This window comes from Salminus brasiliensis, chromosome 2, assembly GCF_030463535.1.
Source record: "Salminus brasiliensis chromosome 2, fSalBra1.hap2, whole genome shotgun sequence".
NCBI lineage: Eukaryota > Metazoa > Chordata > Actinopteri > Characiformes > Bryconidae > Salminus > Salminus brasiliensis.
Window position 1 is genome coordinate 1,721,069 of NC_132879.1, and position 26,762 is coordinate 1,747,830.

The 26,762-nt window shown below is 45.4% G+C and overlaps 2 protein-coding genes across 7 annotated transcripts in view; both read right to left on the reverse strand.

Annotated features, from left to right (window-relative positions):
- rps16 (ribosomal protein S16) overlaps nt 1-26,762 on the reverse strand; it is a 329,498-nt gene that overhangs the window by 284,658 nt on the left and 18,078 nt on the right. The gene's annotated exons all lie outside the window — the stretch shown is intronic.
- ppfia2 (PTPRF interacting protein alpha 2) overlaps nt 1-26,762 on the reverse strand; it is a 206,791-nt gene that overhangs the window by 130,125 nt on the left and 49,904 nt on the right. For 2 of the 6 annotated variants that reach the window (XM_072674096.1, XM_072674093.1), the window contains exon 1: nt 5,988-6,383. The exons of 3 other annotated variants lie outside the window; for them this stretch is intronic. In XM_072674096.1, the coding sequence (XP_072530197.1) occupies nt 5,988-6,068 (81 nt within the window). In that variant the 5' untranslated portion in view covers nt 6,069-6,383. Of the gene's footprint in view, nt 1-5,987; nt 6,384-21,845; nt 21,885-26,762 lie in introns of those variants that run through there. One more of the 6 variants, XM_072674094.1, reaches the window with a different exon arrangement.

Sequence of the window (26,762 nt, forward strand, 5' to 3'; positions counted from 1 at the left end):
TGAGAGAAGCTGGAGAAAACCTGAGGTTGCGCTCGTCATCTACATAGGCCTGTGGTAGCAATAAGAGGGAATGTTAATTTGAACATGATGTTTTCATCAGAAATATTTCCAGAATCTGATTATTGTTTTGTTTTGTTTGTTGTTTTTCAAATTTATGCTATGCATGGATTTGTAACTGATTAATTAGTCAGTGCTCACGGAGTGTGCTGTGTTGGGTTACAGAGAGCAAGCAGGGAAATCATTAGGACCAGAAGATGCACAAACAAAACATCTGATTACAGAGGCTTAGCTGCTGCAGTAACCAGCATAATAACACTGCACTTTCAAATAAACGAGAAACAAACTGTTTACAGGAGAGAACATGCAAACCATCCCAGGTTCCTCATGCTATTTCTGCCCTAAATCGCCTCTTCTTGCTCTATTTGATGACACTATATAGACAAAAAAAAGTATTTGGACACCTTTTCATTTAACTTAAATTCAACTACTTAACCTGATCATTTTAGAGGCTGACCTTCTGATCTCCTAGAGTCCGAGACCAGTGTGAGGCCGTCGTAACATTAAGACACATTTAAGTACATACTCCGACCGGCCATAACATTAGCAACACCTGCCTAACACAAACCCTTGTGCTGCCACAATAGATCAGACCCACCAAGTCATTTAATTTGTGTGAATTTCTGTGCGTAAAGTGGCTAATCGGCTAATGATCCAGGATCCAGATGGTGTGATGTGTAAATATAAATGATCTGGAACATCCTCCATGTGGGTCCCCACATTCTCCGCTGGAGTCCCCTCTACCTGCGTCAGACCAGCTGCCACCTACCAGCAGTTTCCTAACATCTAGAATCTAGAGTCGAGGTCGGAACCGTTCCCAGCTCTGCTCCTAAACTGAACAAATCCCACACTGGAAACCCGGCGCAGTGTCAGAATCTTCGTGAAAGCTGTGTGGGTGGGTTTTCGGTGGGTGAATGAGGCCCACTGATCTTATTTCTTGTCATTTTACCGTTTTAATCAAATGAAAACACACACAGCTGTCTGACGGGGCTAAGCACAGTTTGTGCTCCGCCAGCTCCAATATTGACTCTGAGACTGTTTGGCGAGACTAGCGAAGACTGCTGAAGGAACAGAACAGATCTCAACACACACACACACACATACACACACACAAACACTCACACACACACAGAACGATCGAAGTGCCTTCAATAATCTCTGTCACCTCAGCCCGACAGCAGGTGTCACACAATGTCAGAAACCACATAATCAAGTTCATTAGAGATGACTGAACACCTTCACACACTTTGAGGAGAGTGTGTGATGAATTAGGCCTGCAGTTAGCATCACGCTAACTGGTAGGGCATACGCTTTCATTGCTTGTTAGCAACATTAGCATTCTAGATTCACTGGATATTTGCTTAGCATTTTGGTAAAGCAAGTGGTTTCTCCAACAAAAGCCACTTTATGTTGATAAATTACACAAATGTGCTGTACTAGAGCGCCCCCTAGAGGTTCAGTTCTGTTGTATCTGTAACTCCGCCTCAATCAATGATGTCATAGAGAGGATTTTTCACTCTATTACGTGGCAGTGGGCAGCGACCTTCTAAGTAATGACTTTCCCATTGGTTGCCATGGCTACATCTGAAGCAGAAACGCCTCTGATTGGCTGCTTTCTGCTTCCTTCTGAGGGCAAAGACTTATTGATGCTGAGGGTAAAGGATCTTCTGAAAAGCCAGGTGTCCCCAGACCCCTGAGGAACAGTGGGAAGACGCTGCGTCCAGGACTGGGAGTGTTGGGGCTTATTCGGCTGAGTCACTCTGGGCCGCGGAGGCTCGGACGGCTTTAGCTCGTTGTTGATGGGACAGAAACCTGTGAAAAACCTCGTTTTCGCTCTGGTGACTTTCCATTGCGATCTCATTCACATCACGTACTGAAAAGGGACATACCTGCTATCACACACACCTGCACACACACACACACAGGTTTCCAGCTTTCTGTTTTAGAGTTTTAGATGCATATCTGAGTCACTATGTCTGAGAATGCAGTCTTCAGTTTTGCATCATCCCTGCATGCAGGCAGCACCTCACTAATGAATCCTAGCTGAATCGACGCTACAGGCTGTGTACTGATCTTAACAGTGCCGGTTTGGCAGACTAGCACACTGAATATTAACCTGCTAACCTGCTTTCTACTAACAGGAAGTGATGAAGCATCACTATGCCAGCATACGTCACGGCCAGTTCTGCAGCCAAACCAACCAGTATGCATCATGGGTATTTCAGTATCCTCAACATTGACACCTTTATCTACCCTACATACTAAATGCTCAAACACTAGCTAGTATTACTAAATAGCATGCAATTGGGACGCAGCCACTGCGGATGTTTAGTGTTCTGTTATATTAGAATACATGCCTGAACGTTGCCTGAAATCTGAAAGGTCCAACACTCCAGGACCTCAAAGACAACCTCCACCAACAAGGACTAGAGATGCGATACCACAAGACGCAGAACCACTCATCGGAGGTAAGAATTGGAAAGCCAGGTTGGAAACATTCTGGAAGGTTTAATGGACTGATCAGACCAAGATTAACCTCTAACAAAGTGAAAACATATCTGTCAAACATGGTGGAGGTAGTGTCATGGTTTGGGCTTGCATGGTCCCCCCATGCCCACATGTAGAGTCCTCAGCTACAGAGCTCCTTGCCGAGAATTCTAGGTTTAGAGCCTCGAGGTAGCCTGAGAGCCCGAGACGCAGATCACGGTTTGTTTAGGCTAGTTTGGTTCACAGTTCAGGTCCACTAGCAGACCTTGCTTCTAGCATCGAATTTTGCGAGGCATCTTCGCTCGCTCCCTAGGTTTACCCACAACTCTTGCTCCAGCTAGGCGACCCTCTTCGACTTCGCGTCTTCAGGTTTGGTCGGCCTAGCCATTTAGGGTTCAGTGGCTGGTTCCCCAGTTATTTTAATGTGTAAACCATCAACTTGCGTTTAATTTGCATTAATTAACTCACTTATCTTATTTAATTATTAACATAACAGTAATAATGCACCTACGTTGTATTTAAATATGTGTGCAACCTATTTACCCTTTTGAAATACCTAACAGTGTCTGGTGGGACCAAGAATATTCTCCACTGGTGGGCCAACGGTCCAATCGACAATAGACACAAATACACCTTGCGCATCCAGGTGGTTAAATCTGGCAACCCAAGCCCAAATCTCGAAACGCTCTGTCCAAAAACATCACACAGCCAGAAGCAACAATACCAGGTACTACTCTGGAGAGCAGCTCATCTACAGCTCTGTTTTCCACAAATTACAGCGACCGATCTGTTAGCCTAGCGATGCACCGACACAGATCAATATCCAGTGGCACCGGCTTCATTTCAATGCATGCGCTCAGGGGCTGGAGGAGTTTAGGGTATTCTGCATGAGGGAAGACAAATCAATAGTGTGTGTGGCTAAATTAATAATCAAAGGCCCCATGCTGTCCTTGGAGGTCTTAAGGGCCTCGCTAGGGGGGGTAAACATCAGATATGCTGATTAACATGTGCCTTTTTTTAAAGCAGCAACAGCAGTGGTCACCAAGCCCCCAGATCTAACATACCTGATCAAAGTAATCAATCAGACCGGATCAGACCAGCACACTGTACTGGTTGTCAATCATTATGGAGATACTGACTTTTGCTGAATACAAATGAGGCCTCCTGACCAATCACACACCTGAGAGTAGAATCTACTGCAAGACATATCTTGTCATTTGCAGTGCCTATGTCCACTGTCCAACCCTACACCTGATCCACCTGATTGACCTGTGTGTGTATAGTCATGTAGAGATGCAGGGACACCACCACAGGGACCACCTAGTCCCTAGTAGGTGGGGTCTTCAACATAGGAACTGAGTAGTCGTGTCCTGTCTTCTGCTCTGGGACTGGCTAGCAGCGTTTTACACCTTGCGCTAGAATTGGCTAGTAGTGTCCTATCTCTTGTACAGGGATTGGTTGGTAGTGTCCTACCTCTTGTACAGGGATTGGTTGGTAGTATCCTACCTCTTGTACAGGGATTGGTTGGTAGTGTCCTACCTCTTGTACAAGGATTGGTTGGTAGTGTCCTACCTCTTGTACAGGGATTGGTTAGTAGTGTCCTACCTCTTGTACAGGAATTGGTTGGTAGTGTCCTACCTCTTGTACAAGGATTGGTTGGTAGTGTCCTACCTCTTGTACAGGTATTGGTGGGTAGTGTCCTACCTCTTGTACAAGGATTGGTGGGTTGTGTCCTGCCTCTTGTACAAGGATTGGTGGGTTGTGTCCTGCCTCTTGTACAAGGATTGGTGGGTAGTGTCCTGCCTTTTGTACAGGGATTGGTGGGTAGTGTCCTACCTCTTGGACAGGGATTGGTTGGTAGTGCCCTACCTCTTGTACAGGGATTGGTTAGTAGTGTCCTATCTCTTGTACAAGGATTGGTTGGTAGTGTCCTACCTCTTGTACAGGGATTGGTGGGTAGTGTCCTACCTCTTGTACAAGGATTGGTGGGTTGTGTCCTGCCTCTTGTACAAGGATTGGTGGGTAGTGTCCTGCCTTTTGTACAGGGATTGGTGGGTAGTGTCCTACCTCTTGGACAGGGATTGGTTGGTAGTGCCCTACCTTTTGCACAGGGATTGGTTGGTAGTGTCCTATCTCTTGTACAGGGATTGGTTGGTAGTGCCCTACCTCTTGTACATGGATTGGCTGGTAGTATCCTACCTCTTGTACATGGATTGGCTGGTAGTATCCTACCTCTTGTACAGGGATTGGTTGGTAGTATCCTACCTCTTGTACAGGGATTGGCTAATAGTGTCCTATTGGCTCCACTGGAATTAATTAGAAGTGCCCTGCCTTCTGTTCGAGGGCTGGTTTCTAATATCCTGTCCGTTGCACTGGGATGGCGTAGTCCCAACTCCGGATGTAGGATTTGCTAGTAGTGTCCTGCCTTCTGCACAGGTACTGGCTAGCAGTGTTCCACCTCCTTCATGAGGACCGGCTAGTTAGTAGTGCCCCTCCTGTCCCCTCCTGATCTAGAATTGGCTAGTAGTGTCCCCATCCTGCTCCTGGGTTTGCTAGTAGTGCCATCCTTCTGATCTAGACTTAGTTTAGTAGTGTCCCCCTCCTGCTCAAGGAATGGCTAGTACTGCCCCCTCCTGCTCTAAGATCGGCTAGTAGCGTTCCTGCCTCGTTCCGGCTCAGGCTTGGCAAGAAGTGTCCGTGTCCTGATGTAGGATTGGCTTGAAGTGTCCCCTCCTGATCTAGGATTAGCTAGTAGTGTCCCCCTCCTGCTACAAGATAATGATAAATCTCGTCAGCTGCTCTTGGATTCACTTCTAATGTGTCCCTTGCTGTAATACAATTGGCTAGTCGTGTCTCCCTCCTGCTCTAGGACTCACAGAATGCAAACCATTAGCACAGCCTAGCACAAAAGACATGGCTTGTTGGACTACATATGAGGAAGATGCAAGATCTTAGGGTGAATTATGCTGAGGGACCTGTTAGTGCCACCTTCCTGCAAAGTGATTGGTCAGTAGCATCCACGTTCTTATCTGGGATTGTTTAGTGTCCTCCTCCTGGCTAGAACTGTCCCTGTCCAAATCTATGATTGGTTAGTAGTGCTCCCACCTCCTTTACAGGGGTTGGCTAGTAGTGTCCTATCACCTCCGCTGGGACTGGTTAGCAGTGCCCTATTTCTTCCAAAGGGTATGGCTAGTAGTGTCCATGTCCTGATGTAGGATTGGCTAGCAGTGTCTCCGTCTAAGATTTAATTATGCATTAATTAAGCAACTTCAGCGATAGTATCTGCTTTAGGACAGACCACAACAAACAGTCCTGGACCAGCTTCTGCAGCAAGACAAGTGCACTGCATGTCCCCTCACGGAAACCTGCCTGTTCCAATGCACAGGGCGTTCCATGCACCCACCCCGCGCTCCCGTAAGGATGGAGAATGAAGCATTACTCGCCTGGTAGGTGTAAAAGCGCGTTCCGTTGGGCGGGTGCATCTTCGGGGAGCTGCTCCCCGCGCTCATGTCTGCAAAAATCATGCTTCCTTCTCCAGGACAAGTGCTCACACTTCACAGCAGAAGGCAACACGCCTTTGAGTTGACGAGGATTACAATCCCGGTGGTGCTCTGCTGCTCCCGACAGAGAGGCAGTGCGAGAGAGGCAGCGTGAGAGAGAAGATAATCTCTACGATCTCACTGACAGCTTCTTCTTCTCCTTCTTCTTCTTGCTTTGCTCGGCCTTTTATCTCCACGCTGTTACCAAGCAGCGAGCAGAACGCGCAGAGAGAATCGCGCGCACTCCATGATGTGCTTCTCCGGCTGCACTCGCGTACACTGGCAGCTTGGCTCGTGCTCGTCCCCCTCTCTCTCTCTCTCTCTCTCTCTCTCTCTTTCTCTTGCTCTCTCCCCCTCCCACTTTCTCTCGCTCTCTCTCCCTTTGAGCGTGTGTGTGAGAGCCCCCGGGATGACCAATCACGCGCCTATTCTGCTTGCTCTCGCGCCGCTTGACTTATTCGCACGCGACCTGCTGAAGGATGGCCTGACGAACCAGAACGGCCTGCATGTCACATGCAAATGAGGGCGGGTGACGTACGACAGACGTGCACGTGCTGTTTGTTGTATGTATGCGCTGCGTCGCCACTCGTGCCCGTGCTCGGGTTACTGCTGCTGGTTCTAATAGCTGGAGATTACTGCAGAATTACACAGGCTTGTGTTAGGCAAATGTTTGTGGACGCCCCTAGTGCAGACTCACTAACAGCTTAGTCTAGTCACTGTAGAGAAGTACTGCCAATAGAACAGGACTCTCTGGAGCAGATCAGCATCATGAACCTATTGGCACCATGCTGCCTAATAATGCCAGGCGTGGGCTAGAGGGGTATAAAGCCCCCCAGCGTTGAGCTGTGGAGCAGTGGAACAGTGGTGGAACCAACTGTGAACCAGTGACTCGGCCATGGGTGCCAAAGCCTCACTGATGCACAGGACGTAAAGGATCTGCTGCTAACGTTGGTCTTGATGCCAGATACCAAGGTCAGAGCTGTTGTGGTGGCACAAGGGGGACTTACTCAATACCCAATGATAGTAGGTTCTAATGTTATGGCTGATATAACTGTATGTACATTCTGTATGGCCAGATTTGAGCCTTCTTGCTTTTACATTCATTTGGTGGAGTGTCCTCAAGTGCTAGCCTTCACTCTCCCGGTGCTGGTAGCATCGTGTGATGGGGGAGGGGGGTGGTTCTAGATAGTGGGGAGCTAAATCACTAAATCGCTAAAATAAAATTCATGGTAAAGAATTTCACACTGGTAATAACGATAACTCCATCGTTTTAGCCGTTATCATAAGGCCACGTATTATTTTTGGGACGGTTGACGTCAGCGCTGACTCTATTCTTCCTCTGCGTTTTCTCTGTTCTTATTAAAATAAGTGAAGAACTGATCAAGATGTTCCTCTGCTGAACAAAAGAAAGAAAGCTCTTTCAGTTTTATCTCCTTCCACCCAAAAGCCCTGGCCTGGCTGTCTTTCTCCTCGGCTGGGCTTTGCTTTTCTCAGGATACAAACAGTCATTGTTGGGGAAGCTAATCAAATCTGCACAGAACAAGGTACCCAGAGTTCATTTGGTGGACTTTATTAAATCAAAAATGTCTGCTTGGTCGGCCTTTCCGTACACACTACTCTTCTTGAATGTGCCTGACGGTTTGCTCCTCGAAGGCAGCAGGCAGGTTCACTAATTCAGCCGTTCTTTAGGAGCTAAAGCAGAGCGTACGATCAGAAACCTGAGGAACCGGGTTCAACTGAACTGTCAGGAGGGTGAAGGACATGTGTGACTAAAATTCAAAGATCCTCTAATCTTAGACTCTACTAAACACAAGTCAGTTAGGAGACCATAACACTCTGCACTTCACCCAAGTTCTCTCAGAAGAGGAGGGTCTTCAGTCTGGGTTTGAGGACAGTGAGCGTTGGACTCTGCTGTTTGGACACCCAGGGGAAGTTCATTCCACCACTTCGGTGCAGGACAGTAAAAAGCCTGGACGCTCGTCTTGACCACTGCATACCAGGGAACACTCTCCACAAGACCTGATGCCTGATGTTCTGGAGATGTTCTGACCCTCCAGTTATTGTCTAGAACCTCACAGTCTGGTTCTTTTCAAAGTGTCTCACGCTTACGCTTGTCCATTTCTCCTGCTTCAGCACCTTCATCACCTTCAAAAACTGACCGTTCACTCGCTGCCTAATATGTAGATCAACCCTCAGACAGACAGGAGCTGCTGGAACCGGGTCATCAGTGTTAACCAGATGTGTAAAATAAATTCCATTACCTTTTTTTAAGAATTAAAAAATAATAATAATTAAAAATAAATATATTATACATATTTACCAGACCATGGTGATGTTAGTAGCTAGCAATCGGCTAGCAATTCAGTGGCTGCGTCAAAGTTGCGTAATTCACACTAATACTAATCTTTGGCAGGTTAGTATTTGTATTGTTATCAGCCATTTTTCCAATAATTGTTCCAGATGTGAGTAGCTCCTCCCTTTTTTATTTCGCATTGCATTGTGGGATAATAATGTCCACTGTAACGACACCGGTTCTAATGCTGTGTTCACGTGCAAGTCAAAAGAGCCAACCTCCCACTTGCCGTATTTTTTTTTCTTAATTTTTTTTTTTTAGCACTGGTCTCAGACTACGAGAGGTCAGAAGGTCAGCCTCTAAAATGATCAGATGATTAAACTGTTTTAATTCATGTCTAATTTAACAGGATTACTTAATTTAATAACAAGCAGGGGTGTCTCAATGAGGTTATTTTAACCCCTGACCTCGATCCGGTCTGATCTCTTTGTGTGTATAAATAATAATCCAGCCCTACAGGTTAGATCAGACGAGCTGCTGATTAATGGGTTCAGTAAAACCCCTTTATTTTCAGTATCAGTTTCTATAATCAGACGTTCTAGACTGATTAATTTAGTTTAGTTTATAGTGTTTAATATCTGCTAATCCAGTCTGACTCTCCTCAACATGTATCAATCAGATCTTTTATTTGAACTACATATGAATAAAAGCGGCAACAATAACGGAACAAAACAAAAGCTAAAGTTAGCTTCTAATGCTAACTCTCCATTCCACCTTTCAACTTTTCAACAGCAGAACGTCACTGCTGCGTTATTTAAGGGGGAATAGAATTTGGGAAGTCCTGACTCCTGAATTCCTCCTGGTTAGAAACCAAACTATGGTGGAAATGCTCCAATGTTCTAGCAGCGAGAGAACCACGCTCCTTTCTCTGGTTCTAAACCAGCTCTGAACAGCACAGTCAGAACCGAGGAGGAGGCTAATGCTAATGCTAATGCTAGAACACGCACATACATACATCAGACTGCAGAGCTGTAAAGGAGCTGAGATCTGAACGGTCAGGTAGGTCAGTCAGACTGGACTGTACGATATTAAACGCTGTAGAGTTTCAAACATTTAAAAAGTTCTTCAGTACATCAGAATTTAGTCTGCGGTTCTTTATAAAAACACAAACATCGGACTGGTATCAGACGATAGTGAACATTCAGAGACTTGGATCGGATTGGGGGGTAAAAACACTTGATGAGGACACCCCTAAATTCTTAAAAACTTTATAAACTTTGTGTTTATCTTTAGTTTCTATGTAATTATAATGTTTGGGGGCAAGCTTTTGTGAATCCGGGCCTGGACTGGACCCTCAGCTGAATGTTGATGCTGAAGAATGCACTTCGGAGGCACGGTCAGTCTAAGCTCACATGCTCACAGAACTCTTGAGAGACGTCTCACAACCATGAAAATCTCAATGGCAGTCCAGGAGGATCCAGCTGCTTGTGAGAACTTCACTCAGAACCGACTCCGTGCTCCGTGCTCCTGTGTTCTGCTCCCAGCGCTTCCCGACGGGCTTTTTCCTACAGAGCACGTTCAGCTAGAGCGAGCCGGCGCCCCACGCGCTCACTAACTGCTGTACCAGCGCAGCGTTTAAATGAGATCGTGTTTCAGAGAGACGCTTAAAATAGCCAATAACGCTGCCATAGCTCCAATTAGCGGTGTGCTGTGTGTACGAAAGCAGGCAGTAATGGGAAAAGTATTGCTCCGGAGCGCCGGCTTGGCTCCCAGCGACGGCGGGAACGCTGCGGACTCGTAATAAGAGAGAGAAAGTACAGGAGATTAAAAAGAGAAGAAACTGTGCACGACTTCCTCTACAGCTCAGCACTGTCCTCCTCCTAAAGGTGAGCCAGGAGGGAGAGGCACAGCAGATGGGTCCGGAGAACAACCTGAAAATCCTGTACACACACACACACACACACACACACACACACACACACACACAGAGAGAGAGAGAGAACACACACTCCTTCCCCAGGGACAGGCCAGGAGGTTTGGCCTGCTGTATTAAAACATGTCTCTCACCAAAACACAGAATAACAGTGGACACTCTAAGCGCAGATGTGTGTGTGTGTGTGTGTGTGTGTGTGTGTGTGTGTGTGTGTGAGTGTGTGTGTGTCTGACGGCTGCCTGAACTAAAGGCTAAACAGAGTCAGGGTGAGGAAAGAGAGAGAGAGAGAGAAAGAGAGAGACACTGAAGAGTGCTGTGAAACATCTATTATGTGTCCATTCTATCAGCACCTCATCCTTTACAGCAGCACTGTGTTCATATGATCCACACGCTCATTCTGACAGACTGTAATACACTACAGGAAGAGTAGGGGGCGCTCTATAATGCTCTATAATGTTCATATGATCCACACACTCATTCTGACAGACTGTAATACATTACAGGAAACATAGGGGGCGCTCTATAATGCTCTATAATGTTCATATGATCCACACACTCATTCTGACAGACTGTAATACATTACAGGAAGAGTAGGGGGCGCTCTATAATGCTCTATAATGATCATATGATCCACACGCTCATTCTGACAGACTGTAATACACTACAGGAAGAGTAGGGGGCGCTCTATAATGCTCTATAATGATCATATGATCCACACGCTCATTCTGACAGACTGTAATACATTACAGGAAGAGTAGGGGGCGCTCTATAATGCTCTATAATGATCATATGATCCACACTCTTATTCTGAAAGACTGTAGTTCTGTTCTGTCCCAGCTGGCCACCGACATCGACAGACGTTCTTGTCTGGCTGAATGTAGGTCGTGAAATTCAATGCCGAGAAAATGCCTAATGCTAATGTCAATTTAACATAGAATTCTAACAGCAGCTGACGTTGATATAAATGTAAATGTAAATATGTTGTTGATGTAAGTAGCCAAATCCAACGTCTTCTAAACATCTCATGCCAACTTCGTACCGACATTAAAATTTACCAATGAATTAACTGTCAAATACGGAGACCAAAACTCAACATCTGCTGAACTTCATGCTGCGAACGTCCACACAACGTAAAATTCTAACACTGTTAGATGTTGATGTGTTATAGGTATTTAGGCATGGTGTTGAGAAGCCAACATTCAACATCTGTCTAACGTTGAAGCTTGATGTCAACCCAGAACTGCTGTCCGACAGATACGTGACTTTGATTTCCGACCAAAATTCATCACCTGGGTTTCACCGTCAACCCAATTCAACGTCTGTCTGACGGTAGAGTCCAACATCTTTCTGATGTCAGATTGAAGTCCGCTTTGTACTGGAATAGCTGAAGACTCAGAACCAAAAGGAAACAGAGATTAAAATGTGTGTGTGTGAGAGAGAGAGAGAGAGAGAGAGAGAGAGAGAGAGTGGATCTATATGTATATTGATGAGTGTGTGTGTGTGAGACAGAATAGGTCAGTATGTTGGGTCTCTGAGGGGCCATCTGGACACTGTGTGTGTAGGTTGTGTGTAGGTGTGAGTGTGTGTGTGTGTGTGTGTGTGTGTGTGCATGTCTCTTAGGAACCTTCTGCACACTGTGTGTGTGTGTGTGTGTGTGTGTGATGCAGCAGCTGTGCACTCTGACTGGCTGCAGGCCACAACAGCCCTTCATGCTGATTGGGTGGGGAGCAGCAGCAGTGCAATCCCAGCATGCTGCGCAACACTGCACCTAATCACTGTGTGCCTCAGTCCAGTTCCTCCTGAAAACACCTGATTTACCTGAAGCTGCAAAAATGACTGCAGAGTCTAAATTACAAAAAAAACAACCTGTACTACACTACAGGAAGCGTAGGGGGCGCTCTATAATGTTCATATGATCCACATGTTCATTCTGACAGACTGTAATACACTACAGGAAGAGTAGGGGGTGCTCTATAATGTTCTATAATGTTCATATGATCCACACGCTCATTCTGACAGACTGTAATACACTACAGGAAGAGTAGGGGGCGCTCTATAATGCTCTATAATGTTCATATGATCCACACGCTCATTCTGACAGACTGTAATACACTACAGGAAGCGTAGGGGGCGCTCTATAATGCTCTATAATGTTCATATGATCCACATGCTCATTCTGACAGACTGTAATACACTACAGGAAGCGTAGGGGGCGCTCTATAATGCTCTATAATGTTCATATGATCCACACGCTCATTCTGACAGACTGTAATACACTACAGGAAGAGTAGGGGGCGCTCTATAATGCTCTATAATGTTCATATGATCCACACGCTCATTTTGACAGACTGTAATACACTACAGGAAGCATAGGGGGCGCTCTATAATGCTCTATAATGTTCATATGATCCACACGCTCATTCTGACAGACTGTAATACACTACAGGAAGAGTAGGGGGCGCTCTATAATGCTCTATAATGTTCATATGATCCACACACTCATTCTGACAGACTGTAATACACTACAGGAAGCGTAGGGGGCGCTCTATAATGCTCTATAATGTTCATATGAACATTAGAGACAGTAGAGACAGTTACTTCAACAAAAGCAGGATAAACTCTTTTTTAATTCCCTTGATTTAAGAAGACACAGTTGAGACGAGGCCTAAATGATGTTGAAACTAAGACTTTGATCATTCATTTGCAGCCCTGAGACCAAATCTGGACGTGGATCCTACGACACTACCAGAACATCAGCTGTGGCCTCTTACTTTCTCTAAATAAAGCTGTGGTTTGGGGGAGAAAAGTATTTTTCCTCACTGGGAGCAGCCAAATGCTCCTACAACCACCAAATGACCACATTTTCACATTTTCATCTCAGGGAGCTGAGCACACATGTTCCCAAACCCAGGTGACATAAACCATTCCATTCAACCCCCCTAAAATGTCTGCATTTGTGCTATAAATAGACAAAGTCAGGAAACTGGCCTGCGTGTTACAAGCACAGCACAATCAACTGCCTGGAAAATCAGCAGCTAGCAATAGATCAAGTGCCTGAATAGCTCCCTCTCTCCCTCTAGACCAGAGGTCTTCAAATCTGGGCCATGAGTGCAGTTTCCAGTCCGGGACTTTGTAATCATTGGTAGTGTGACACGACATGCCCAATCAACCAATCAATCAATCAATCAATCAATTAATTACATCGACTTCTGGCCTGGAAACTAGATCCAAGGCCCAGGTTCGATGACCTCTGCTCTAGAGTAGCTAACCCATCCTTTGTGAAGACCACAGATCCTAATGAAGATAGGCTGGCCTCTATATGCTCAGAAGTATCCACACACCCCTGCAGCTTCAATCTTCATAGAAAAGCGCTGATCAACAGAACTGGGGCACCATGCCCTATGCCGAGCATGGGCAAGAGGGGTACAAAGCCCCCCCCACCCCACAGCATTGAGCCGTGGAGCAGTGGAAACATGCAGTGCTGGAACTCCACTAGTGATGAACTGGTGTATGATCCAGGATGAATGACCCAACATCAGTGCTGCCCGCTGAGTGAGAGAACCTTCACTGGGGAAGAGCCCTCGAGTACGAACAGGTGTTTGAGGCTATCTGGGCTTCTAACATGCACCATTAACCATTAAATAGCCCGTTTCATCCCGGGATCATTTCCTTTAACCCTCAATCAGAGCCGAGTCGAATGCTCTAAAGCCACACTTCCACTGCTGAGGTGGACATCTACAGCTTTTGAGGCCCTTTGGTAGATTTGGTCATTCAGACTGGCTCATTTAAAATATACAAAGTTCCAGGATCTGTTTTCATTTCTATAGAATCTTTACACCAATCAGCCATAACATTAAAACCACCAGCAGCTGAAGTGAAGAACACTGATGACCCGGTTCCAGCGGCTCCTGTCTGTCTGAGGGGTGGATCTACATATTAATCAGCGAGTGAACGGTCAGTTCTTGAAGGTGATGAAGGTGCTGAAGCAGGAGAAATGGACAAGCGTAAGAATCTGAGACACTTTGACAAGAACCAAACTGTGAGGTTCTAGACGATGACTGGAGGGTCAGAACACCAGGCATCAGGTCTTGTGGGGTGTCCCTGGTATGCAGTGGTCAGAACCATTTGTGATTGTGAATTTAGAACAGAGAATTTCTAGCTCTGTATTTAGAACAGAATGGTTCTAGCTCTGTATTTAGAACAGAATGGTTCTAGCTGTGTATTTAGAACAGTATGGTTCTAGCTCTGTATTTATAAGAGTGGTTCTAGCTGTGTATTTAGAACAGAATTATTCTAGCTCTGTATTTATAAGAGTGGTTCTAGCTGTGTATTTAGAACAGAATGGTTCTAGCTGTGTATTTAGAACAGTATGGTTCTAGCTCTGTATTTATAAGAGTGGTTCTAGCTGTGTATTTAGAACAGAATTATTCTAGCTCTGTATTTATAAGAGTGGTTCTAGCTGTGTATTTAGAACGGAATGGTTCTAGCTGTGTATTCAGAACAGAATGGTTCTAGCTGTGTATTCAGAACAGTATGGTTCTAGCTCTGTATTTATAAGAGTGGTTCTAGCTGTGTATTTAGAACATAATGTTTCTAGCTGTATATTTAGAACAGAGTGGTTCTAGCTGTGTATTTAGAACAGAATGGTTCTAGCTCTGTATTTATAAGAGTGGTTCTAGCTGTGTTTGCAGAACAGCATGGTTCTTCCTGTGTTTGCAGAACAGCATGGTTCTGGCTGTCTATTTAGAAAAACATGGTTCTAGCTGTGTATTTAGACCTGCATGGTTCTAGCTGTGTATTTAGACCTGCATGGTTCTAGCTGTGTATTTAGACCTGCATGGTTCTAGCTGTGTATTTTATAGGTGAAGCATCATGAGAGCCGCATTTAAGACGTTCTGTTGTGAAGCAGCAGAACACTGGAGAATGTTCCACTGTCAGCTGAATCAGGCTGAGTGCAGCGTGAAGGAAGGAGATACAGGCTGCTCCGTCTCCTGCTGAGGCTCAGAGCAGCCCTGGTGTGAGTGTGTGTGTGTGTGTGAGTGTGTGTGTGTGTGTGTGTGTGTGTGTGTGTGTGTGTGTGTGTGAGAGTGTGAGTGTGTGTGTGTGTGTGTGTGAGTGTGTGTGTGTGTGTTTGAACCTGCAGGAAAACAGCCGAAGCAGCACAACAACAACTTTGCCCGGGTTTCTATCACACTAAGAGTGCTTCTGCATCACCTCTCTCTCTCTCTCTCTCTCTCTCCCTCTCTCTCTCTTACACACACACACACACACTGTGGCAGCAGATCTGTGTGTGTTTTCCAGACGCTGACAGGGTTTTGAGGAACGTGGTGTTCTCTGGCCAGCTGAGAGTCAGGAGAGCTGAATAACATCAGATCTGGAAGAGCAGAGTCTGTTTCCTCCTGCAACAGAAGATCCTGATCCACTACATTAAAACCCTGACTGACCTGATCCTGATCCTGATCCTGATACAGATCCTGATTCTGATTCAGATCCTGACCCTGATCCTGATCCTGATCCTGATCCTGATCCGGATCCAGATCCTTGTTTTGATTCTGATCCTGATCCTGATTCTGATCCTGATCCTGATTCTGATCCTGATTCAAATCCTGATCCTGATTCAGATCCTGATTCTGATCCTGATACGGATCCTGATCCTTGTTTTGATTCTGATCCTGATTCAGATCCTGATCCCGATCCTGATTCTGATCCTGATCCTTGTTTTGATTCTCATCCTGATTCTGATCCTGATTCAGATCCTGATCCGGATCCTGATCCTTGTTTTGATTCTGATCCTGATTCTGATCCTGATTGCACTTCAGATAACTGTTCTGATCAGATAACTGATCACCTAAATCTGACAGTGATTCTGATATTGATCATGAATGGGATTCTGACTGGGATTCTGATCATTATTCGTTTTTTAATTAGATTCACGTTTGGATTCTGTGCCTGATCCTGATCTTGATTACAATGCTGATTCTAATTGTGATCCCTCAGTGAAATCCTGATTGTAATTCTGATCCTGATCCGGAATCTGTTTATGATCCTGATTTCAGTCCTACTTCAGATCATGACTGTGATCCTGATCATTACTTTGACCTGGATTCATTTGTGGATTCTGATCCTGGCTTGTAACCAATTGAGGAAGCTGACGATTCTCCACAGGGTGGCGCTATTAGCACTGAAGTAATTTGCTTCGCATCGGTAGGGGGAGATGGCTCAGCAGTGAGTGTGTTCACTGCATGGGTGGGTTGAAGGCGGAGACCAAATTCCACCTGTGTCCAGCACTAATGGTGGATTTGGTCGTCTTTGTCTCGTATCCTGGTTTTTCTGAGTGCTGAGCGAATCAGGCGTGATGCTGTGGATGCTATAGAACATGCTGTGAAAACACAGAACCAGAACTTGGTTCTGCTCAGAGTTTGTTTGAAAAGCTGCCGTGACTCAACAAAGTTTCCCACATAAAACTAAAGACAAGTCCGAAAAGTTCCTTCCCTCAATTCTCGTCACTCTGGCACATCAGTGTGGGAGAAGCAGACCTTATTAGACCAATCCACATAATGAGTGACTCACAGAGCAGATCACAGAGCTATCTATACCCTCCCATCCAGCATCACACCCACACTCACTTACTGTCTACATGCAGCGACCGCACACACACACACACACACACTCTAACTCTGCAGACACACACACTCCACTCACTGGACACTTTATGAGAAACCCCTACCTTCTACTTCTACTCACTGGCCACTTTATTAGAAACACCTACATTGGGTTTCTACACTGGCCACTTTATTAGAAACACCTACCTTCTACTTCTACTTACTGGCCACTTTATTAGAAACACCTACCTTCTACTTCTACTCACTGGCCACTTTATTAGAAACACCTACATTGGGTTTCTACACTGGCCACTTTATTAGAAACACCTACCTTCTACTTCTACTTACTGGCCACTTTATTAGAAACACCTACCTTCTACTTCTACTCACTGGCCACTTTATTAGAAACACATACCTTCTACTTCTACTTACTGGCCACTTTATTAGAAACACCTACCTTCTACTTTCACTCACTGGCCACTTTATTAGAAACACCTACCTTCTACTTCTACTCACTGGCCACTTTATTAGAAACACCTACCTTGTGTTTCTATACTGGCCACTTTATTAGAAACACATACCTTGTGTTTCTTTACTGGCCACTTTATTGGAAACCCCTCCTGGTAATGAACATTAATGTAAAGTCATTTCGAACTATCTGCTAATTGATGCTCACAGGTCAGTCCACGGTTAGAAAAGGTCAGCAGAGGTGAAGCTCAAGAGAAACCCCGGCCCGGACTGAAGGATTCGGTCGGCGTATGCAGGCCAGTGTGGAGATAAACTGCTACTGGAAGAGTAAAAGCCTGTTGGTGAGCCATGCGTGTCCGTGGGGAGTTCAGTCGGACGTATGAGGCGAGAGGTCGGCGAACGAGCTGCACTGACGGGATAAAGTCCTCAGAGTCTCACTTCCAGCCTTTCCAGAACTCCAGCGGCTTTATGAAGAAATGTGGAGGCAGCTTTTATAAGAAGCAAACTTGCTCTAAATTGACGCCATCCGTCTTCACTAGTGTACCAACGCTCCTTGTTTCCATGGTAGCATCTCCGCACTGCTGTTGCTTTCTTTAGCAGAGAGAAAACCATCAGTCTTGTCCCGATGCTGAGAGAGCAATGAACTCATAACTTTCTCATTAACGCCCTCCGAGCAGTGATGAATGCTCCAGTGCTCGAACCAGCAGCAGCTCGAGTTCGGGACCCTAGCGGCTTTTCTTTTTCCAAATCTCTCCAGATAAGCTGGTTAGACGTTCAGAAACTTTGCTTTGGGGGTGCTCAGAGACACTCCATGACTTCCGACACCAGAGGGTCTCTCCGAAGTGTCTTGTCTCGTTACCTCACAGTAACCTTTAAAGTTTCCAAAGTTTCCCAGTTCAGCTTCAGACTCAACCAAAAACTCTGAGCGCTAGCAAATGTGTCCTGAAAAGCAGCTTTCTAAACATCTAAACACGCTTCCAATCACTGGCCGCTTTATTAGAAACACCCACCTTGTACTAGCACAGGAAAGACTTTGACTTGAACCAAACTGTGATGTTCTAGACGACTGGGTCCGGTCTGTTCCTGGGATCACTGATGCTCATGGAGTCCCCACTTCACAACCTACAGGACTTAGAGGATCTGCAGCTAGCGTGGTCCCACACCTCAGAGGTCTTGAGGAGTCCATGCTTCAGCAGGTCAGAACTATTCTGATGGCACAAGGTGGATCAACTCAATATTAGGCAGGTGGTTTTAATGTTATGGCAGATATATATGGTGTATGTTGGACATTATAAATGATCTTGAAGCCTGAAACTAACATGTTTTGACTGATCCGATGTCCAAATGTTTGTGGACACTCCTTCTAAAGAATGCATTTAGCTATTGCTGACACAGATGTGCAAATGCACACACACACATCTTGTCTAGCCCCTGTAGAGAAGCACTGCCAATAGAATAGGACTCTCTGAGGAGCAGATCAACGTAAACCTATTGGCACCATGCCTCCTAATGCCAGGCGTGGGCTAGAAGGGTATAAAGGCCCCCAGCATTGAGCTGTGGATCAGTGGAAGAACTGTGTTCTCTGGTTCTCTGATGGTTGGAGATCCATACTATCATCAAAGCTCAACAGTAAAGCAAGGCCATCCAGTGACCAGTGTGACAGCTTCAGTGGTGAAGAGGACAGATACACATTCCATGGCTCACACTGCCCTCTGCTGGACACGTCTGATATCTCAATATACACCCAGTCAGAACCACCCTTCGCATTTCCTCTTATTGTAGACTGGCCTGTAATTTCACATCAGATTATTAATACTGTGACTATTTCTACATCAGGGTGATTATGATGGTGTTCTGCACAGTCTGAAGTATCTCTGCTACTGAGAAATGACACTTACTGGTCTATAATTGACTAATTAATTGTACACTACCCTAAAAAAAAAAGCAGCAGGTCACTTTAGCCTTTACTAAGGTCAGCGGTCAGGAGGTAAAACAGCAACGCAGAGAACTAACCAATAGAAACCACAAAGCTCATTTTTCATTTGAACTAAATATCCTAAAAAATCGGAGGCCTTCTGGGATCATGTTTTGGACTAATTTAATGTATTTCTATAGAGCTTTTCACAACGAACACTGTCACAAAGCAGCCTAACAGCCTCTTTTGGGCAAGCCTTGCAAGGAACAAAGACTCAAAAGGGGAACCCATCCTCCTCTGGTCGACGCCGTATAGCAGAACAGATAACAGAACAACAAGAATAACATTGGGAGCTGTGGTGAACGTGACAACAAGCCTATATCTGTGTGTGTGTGTGTGTGTCTGTATGTGTGTGTGTTTAAGCGAATTATTATATAATACACTTCTAGGGACACTTTGTAGTGCATAACAAACATATTTCAATATACTGTATTACACTTTTTAGTATGGTAAAAAAAAAACAATAAAATATATATATATATATATATACAGTATATATATAATAATGGTATAATATAATATAGTTGTTGTTATTATAGAATGCAGTTAGTAAAAATATACAGAAGACTATTTAAGCAGAAGTATTAAAGAAGTATATTTAATTATATTATAAAATATATTATATATTATAATATATAAAAATATAAATTAATTATATATATTATATTAGTAATTTCCCTAAAAATATGCTGAAATATGTGCTAAAGTTATAGGAAATGCATCCAGACACCCCTATTCACCATTAGTGTTGGACACTGGTGGAATTTAGCCTCCACCTTGAACCAGAACCCATCCATGCACACACACAGTAAACAGTGAGTATGAAGAACACATGAACACGTGCCCGAAGCGGTGGGCACACGGGGAGCAGAGAGGGTTACGAGCCTCGCTCAAGTAGTTTACAGTGGGCCTTGCTTGCAAAGCCAGGGTCTCAAACCCACAACCCCGTCATCAATAGCGTGGTACTCCAACTGCTGAGCCACCACTGCCCCACATCCCATCAGGCGATTTGTCTTAAGAAACTCAGATAAAGAACACAGCCCTAATCTGATCCACCGAATCCCTGTTTGTACATCCCCTCTTTGCCACAAGAGGGCAGAGCAGCACTGCTGAAAAGAGAAAAGCACGGTGCAGATGGGAGCAGTGCTGAGCATTACTCACACCTCAAGCTCAACTACAGACACACCAAATTACACACACACACACACACACACACACACACACACACACACACACACACACACAAGCCATATGTACATCATTTCTACATATATAAACACAGTCCATGGTTCACTTTATCCCCCTGTGGAGGATCTACAGATGTTCAAACTGTGAACCATCTATCTGGTGAAGCTCTTCTGTACCAATGGTTCTTAGTGGTTCTTTCAAGGAGAAGTTTTCTGAAGAACCTTTTTCAAATGGTTTCAAATGCTCTCCTTAAAAGAACCACGAAGAACCATTGGTACAGAACCTGTACACTGTATGAAGGTTCTTCAAACCTCTTACAATTTAGAGAACCACAAAGGGGTTCTCCTATCACATCACTTTGTGCACTTTTTTTTTCTGTACCCTCCTTGGAGGTCTACAGAGCCGTGAAAGGAAGCCCAAACCCAAGCCATACCCGACCACTCGACCTGATCAGGCCCAATACTGACAACAGTCTGACAAAAAAAACAGAGAGACTGAGTGTGCATGTGAGAGAATGAGAGGGAGAGAGAGCACATTTGCGAGAGAGCGAGAAAGTGAAAGCAGGAGAGAAACTGCCCAAGAGACAGACAGGGAGGGAGGTAACAAGAAAGAGAAAGTGGGAGAGAGCGCAATTCCAAAAGCGCGAGAGACAGACAGGGAGGGAGAGTCTGGATTTGTGAGATAGCAAGAAAGAGAAAGTGGGAGAAAACCTGCCCTAGAGAGAGAGACAGACAGAGAGGGAGAGAGTGTATTCGTGAATGCAGGAGAAAGACAGAGTGAGCGAGCGCACATCCAAGAGCGCGAGAGACAGACAGGGAGGGAGAGACTGGATTTGTGAGTGTAGGAGAAAGAAAGAGGGAGAGAGCACACATCCAAGAGCGCGAGAGACAGACAGGGAGGGAGAGACTGGATTTGTGAGTGTAGGAGAAAGAAAGAGGGTGAGAGCGCAATTCCAAAAGCGCGAGAGACAAGCAAGAAAGTGAAAGCGCGAGAGAACCTTGCCCAAGAGCGTGAGAGACAGACAGGAAGGGAGAGAGTGAACTTATCCCGGGCCTCGTCGGACTTGTTGTCGAAATGCATGAACTCTACCGGACAGATAACAGACAGAACGTCCACATCAGCTCAGCTCCAGCACCTGTCCACCTGGGCAGTGCTCCTGTTCACACACGACATGCCCTTCCCCCCACAACCCAGGAGCTACAGGAGCCTACAGACTCTACAGACATATCTGTGTGTGTGTGTGTGTGTGTGTGTGTGTGTGTGTGCTTTGCTCCAGTTCCATTAGAGAAAGTAGGTCTCTTACCTTGTTCCGGAGGGAGATGAAGAAAGGAAGAGTGAGGAGTGACCATCACAGGAGAGTGCAGTCAGGGAAGATGACCACATGGAGAGAAACAGGGGAAAAAGTCACATGATCACAATCAGTAACGCTGCAGTAGAGGAACGACCACAGGACGAGAGGTTAGGATACGGAGGGCTACATCACACTGTCACACGATCACGTTCACAACAAGCTGAATCTTATTCTAGTCAGAGTAAACAAGTTTCTTCTCACAATTCAGAAAGATTTTAATTTCATGTTTTTTTTCTGGAAATGTTTTCTTTTGGAAACTTTGCTCTGGATTTTTTAAGGATTTATTTTTATTCTGAAAAGTTTTTTTTTCTGGACTGTTTTTGTTCTGGAAAGTTTTTGTTTTTGTTGAACATTTTAAAAATGTTGGTTCATGATTTTTTTTCAATACTGTATCTTCTGGAGGCTTTTGGAGCAATCAAAAAACATTTTTTCCCAAAAAGAGGCAACATCTACCTGTAAAAACACAGGGCTGTAAATCTGGACGGGATATAAATGCAGGTAGTTCTGTTTTTAACCTCACACAGGAGTTGAGCTCCTGTGGAAGAGAGAATTGCGGCTGCAGCAAGGCTAAAGCGCATCATGGACAAGGAGAGCTTTACTGTCTTTGATATCTGAAGCTTCTACAAGCTCTACATGTGGAGTCATGGTGTAACTGCTGCTCCACCACACCAGATCAGCAGCTCAGGAAGTGACTGATAATTGCTGATTCAGGTGTGTCACCATTAGAAGCCAGGTGTAATTGGTATTTCACCACACGCCATTTACACAATCAGGTCCACTGACACTGCCAAACGCTGAATCCTGGCCCAGGTTCAGATGATCAGCTACATGGTAAAGTAAGCCGTATGAAATGTGTGTGAACACCTGCTGTGTTTTTGGTTGCAGTATCAGCACTTCGCATATCCTGCTGGTAAATCTCTAAGAATAGATAAACAGTTACTCATTAACGCCCACTCGCTGTCTCCGGCCGAGGCACTCCCTCAGTAACTCTCACATCACAGCACGCTAAACAGCATGCCTACCATCTACAGCGGCCTACACACACACACACACGCAAGCACAGCACACACACTCAGGAGGGGGTCTGTCTTGTGCTCGGTCTTGCGTACGTGCTGGAAGCTTCTAAACTCTTCATACAGCGGTTATAGATCAAAGGGGCTGGGACTTCACGAGACCTCTGAAGGTGTACTGTGGTACCTGGAACCTTTACGTTCCTTTAAGTCCTGCAAGTTGCGAAGTGAGGCATCCATGAGCATCACCTTGACCCCTTGACCTTCCTTGATGCATTCAAACTGCATACCGGGAACACCCCACAAGACCTGTCTGATCTAAATCTAGGCTTCCTGTTAGGATCTTTCTCAAGAATACAAGTCTTACCCAGTTTTTGGAGTGTGTGATGATTTAGGCAAGCAGTTAGCACCATGCTAATTGGTGTACATAAGCTTCAATTTCTTGTTAGCAACATTAGCCTCATAGCCCCAGTGTAAAACTAAAGAATCGAACCTTAGACACCAAACATCCTGTCTATTGGTTGCTGTAGAAATGCCTGGGCATATGCGAGGAAGTGTGTGTGTGTGTGTGTGTGTGTGTGTGTGATAGGTACAGTCCAGTAAACACAGAGGAAAAGTCTCTGTCAAACCTATGAGGGACATAAGAGCCAATTCAGCATTTTAACCTGTCATCATTTCCCTCTGACGGCAGACGCGGTGGAGGCCGTGGGAGAGGGACAGTGGCGAATACAGCAGGGGGTCTGGAGAATCATCCAGCGTGAGGGAATCATCCAGCGTGAGGGAATTGGGGCTGATTCACCTCGTGGGCAAAGTCCCTCTTGCACTCTCAGCTGGCATGTGTCACGCAAGCCTGCTGCAGCACTGGAGTAGGAGGAACTGCACTGTCCCTATGGGGAAATTAGTTTCCACTGAATCGCACTGGGGTGAACAAGGGCACAATACATCAACACCAGCAACAGTAACACTAGACGCACTCCAGCATCCACTTTATTAGGGAGTCATACATTACATGGTCACTATACAGGTGGCCAATTACAGACTGTAGCCCATCTGTTGCAGAGAATTTATGAGCCCACCTCTGAAACACTACAAAAGCAACTCTGTGCAAGAAACACGAAAAATCTTCAGCTCGGTGGGATTCAAAAAAAAAAAAAAGGTGAAACGTTAGCAGATATATTAGGCCTAGGATTTCCTACCCCAGGTCTTTGGCTTGGTGGGGTGGGAGTGGGGAGGGGTGTTTAAAGATGGATCAGACAATCAGGTTATGAACTGATTTAGTCTATAACAGCAAGGATGCCCTAAACCTACAGTGCTGTGGACTCCAGAGCAGTGCTGTGGTCTCCAGATCTCTAAAACTGCACTGTGGCCTCCAGAACAGATCTCCAACCTCAGAACAGTGCTGTGGTCTCCAGAACAGTGCTGTGGTCGCCAGAACAGTGCTGTGGACTCCAGAACAGTGCTGTGGTCTCCAGAACAGTGATGTGGCCTCCAAAACAGATCTCCAACTTCAGAACAGTGCTGTGGTCTCCAGATCTCTAAAACTGCGCTGTGGCCTCCAGAACAGATCTCCAACTTCAGAACAGTGCTGTGATCTCCAGAGTTCTACATTTACATTTACGGTGTTCAGCAGAAGCTCTTCTCTAGAACAGAACAGTGTTGTGGACTCCAGAACAGTGCTGTGGACTCCAGAACTCCAGAACAGTGTTGTGGACTCCAGAACAGTGCTGTGGACTCCAGAACTCCAGAACCGTGTTGTGGACTACAGAACAGTGCTGTAGACTATTGAACAGTGGTGTGGACTACAGAACAGTGTTGTGGACTACAGAACAGTGTTGTGGACTCCAGAACTCCAGAACAGTGTTGTGGACTACAGAACAGTGTTGTGGACTACAGAACAGTGCTGTGGACTCCAGAACTCCAGAACAGTGCTGTGGACTCCAGAACTCCAGAACAGTGTTGTGGACTACAGAACAGTGCTGTGGACTCCAGAACTCCAGAACAGTGCTGTGGACTCCAGAACTCCAGAACAGTGTTGTGGACTACAGAACAGTGCTGTGGACTCCAGAACTCTAGCACACTGCTGTGACTTTCAGAACAGTGTTGTGGACTCCAGAACAGTGTTGTGGAATACAGAACAGTGCTGTGGACTCCAGAACTCCAGAACAGTGCTATGGACTCCAGAACTCCAGAACAGTGCTGTGGTCTCCAGAACAGTGCTGAGGACTCCAGAACTCTAGCACACTGCTGTGACTTTCAGAACAGTGGTGTGGACTTCAGAACTTCACAACAGTGCTGTGGCCTTCAAAACAGTGTTGTGTCCTCCAGAACTCTAGAACAGTGCCTTGGCCTGAGCAGTAATGAACAGTAAAGTGGTGTGAAAGTGAGGTTTCTGGTCTTTGGTTTTGAGGAGATGGCGTGTCCGGGAGAAAATGTCATGCTCTGTGAAAAATGTGCACACACCAACAGGCGTGACCTCACGGGGTTCAGCCACGGGGTTCAAAGAAGCAGCTGATCACTGGTTCTGGACTCTTCACACAATAGATCTGTTGTCATGAAACCAGTCTGGGTTACACAAAATATATCAGAATGAATAGGGGTATAGAAGGTATAGCCATCCAAGCAAGAGATAAAAGAGATGGAGAGAGGGAGTGAGCAAAAAAAAGAGAACGAGAGAGAGAGAGAGAGAGAGAGAGAGAGAGAGAGAGAGAGAGAGAGAGAGTAATAAAAAAAGCTAAGAAAGCTACTAGCTAGGAAAAAGTAGCTGGGTCAAACTGGGCTTATATAATTTGCAGGTCACGGTTGTGCAATGACACTGTGCTGATGTACGACTGTGTACCCCTCAATCTCTCTCTCTCTCTCTCTCTCTCTCTCTCTCTCTCAGTCCACTGTCCTCCTCTGATAATCACTAAAGCTACATCCTGGGAGACAGTGGCCATACTGACTCCACTAATCAGCCCAAACCCAAAACAGGTACTGACTAAAAAAAAGGCCCTAATGATTTCTGAGAATTACAAAACACATACACTATATGTCCAAATGTTTGTGGACACCCCTTCTAATTAATACATTTAGCTACTTTAGGTTGCACCCATTGTGTGCACAGATGCACAAAAACACATAGCTTGTCTAGTCCCGGTAGAGAAGTACCACGAGAGGGGAACTGTGTTCTCTGAAATGACGGCGAGTTGGGGAGGTGGGTAGTGATCATCCTGACTTGGCAAGTGCTCTTGTTTCTGAATATAATCGAATCCTCACAGGATTCTCCTGTGTGCTCCTTCAAAATCTAGTAGGAAGCCTTCCTCACTGGACAGTAGAGACAGTTACTCCAACAAAAGCAGGATCAGCTCTTTTTAATGCCTTTGATTTTAGAAGAAACAATACATGAGCAGGTGTCCCAATACTTTTGTCAATATAGTGTATGTGGTTTTAAAGCAGTATTATGGACGGCTGTACACATGCATTTGTGGACAAGCTGAGAGCCCCAGAAGCTCTCATCAGCTATCTGAAGGCAGAGAAGCCTGTGGGCTGAGGCGGTAGAGTAACACTACAGGATTTTACACTAGTATGACTCTATGGGTTATGCAGCGTCACACAGCAGTTCTGGAGACAGGGTCTCGTAGTGCAGTTCCACCAAATTCTCCCTGTTACAGTCAGTGGAAGCTGCCATTACAAGGAACAGCTTAACCCGGTAGAACTGCACTACTAGTCTTACTGGAGTTGTTCAGTTCTGGTGGCAACAAAATAATTCAATTAGTGAAAACAGAAAACTGTCCAATCAGGATTGTTCCCTCTGTAGTACCTGGGTGGATACAGCTAATCTAGCTCCCCCATTGGTCAGGACGGTCAGAACTTACATTTA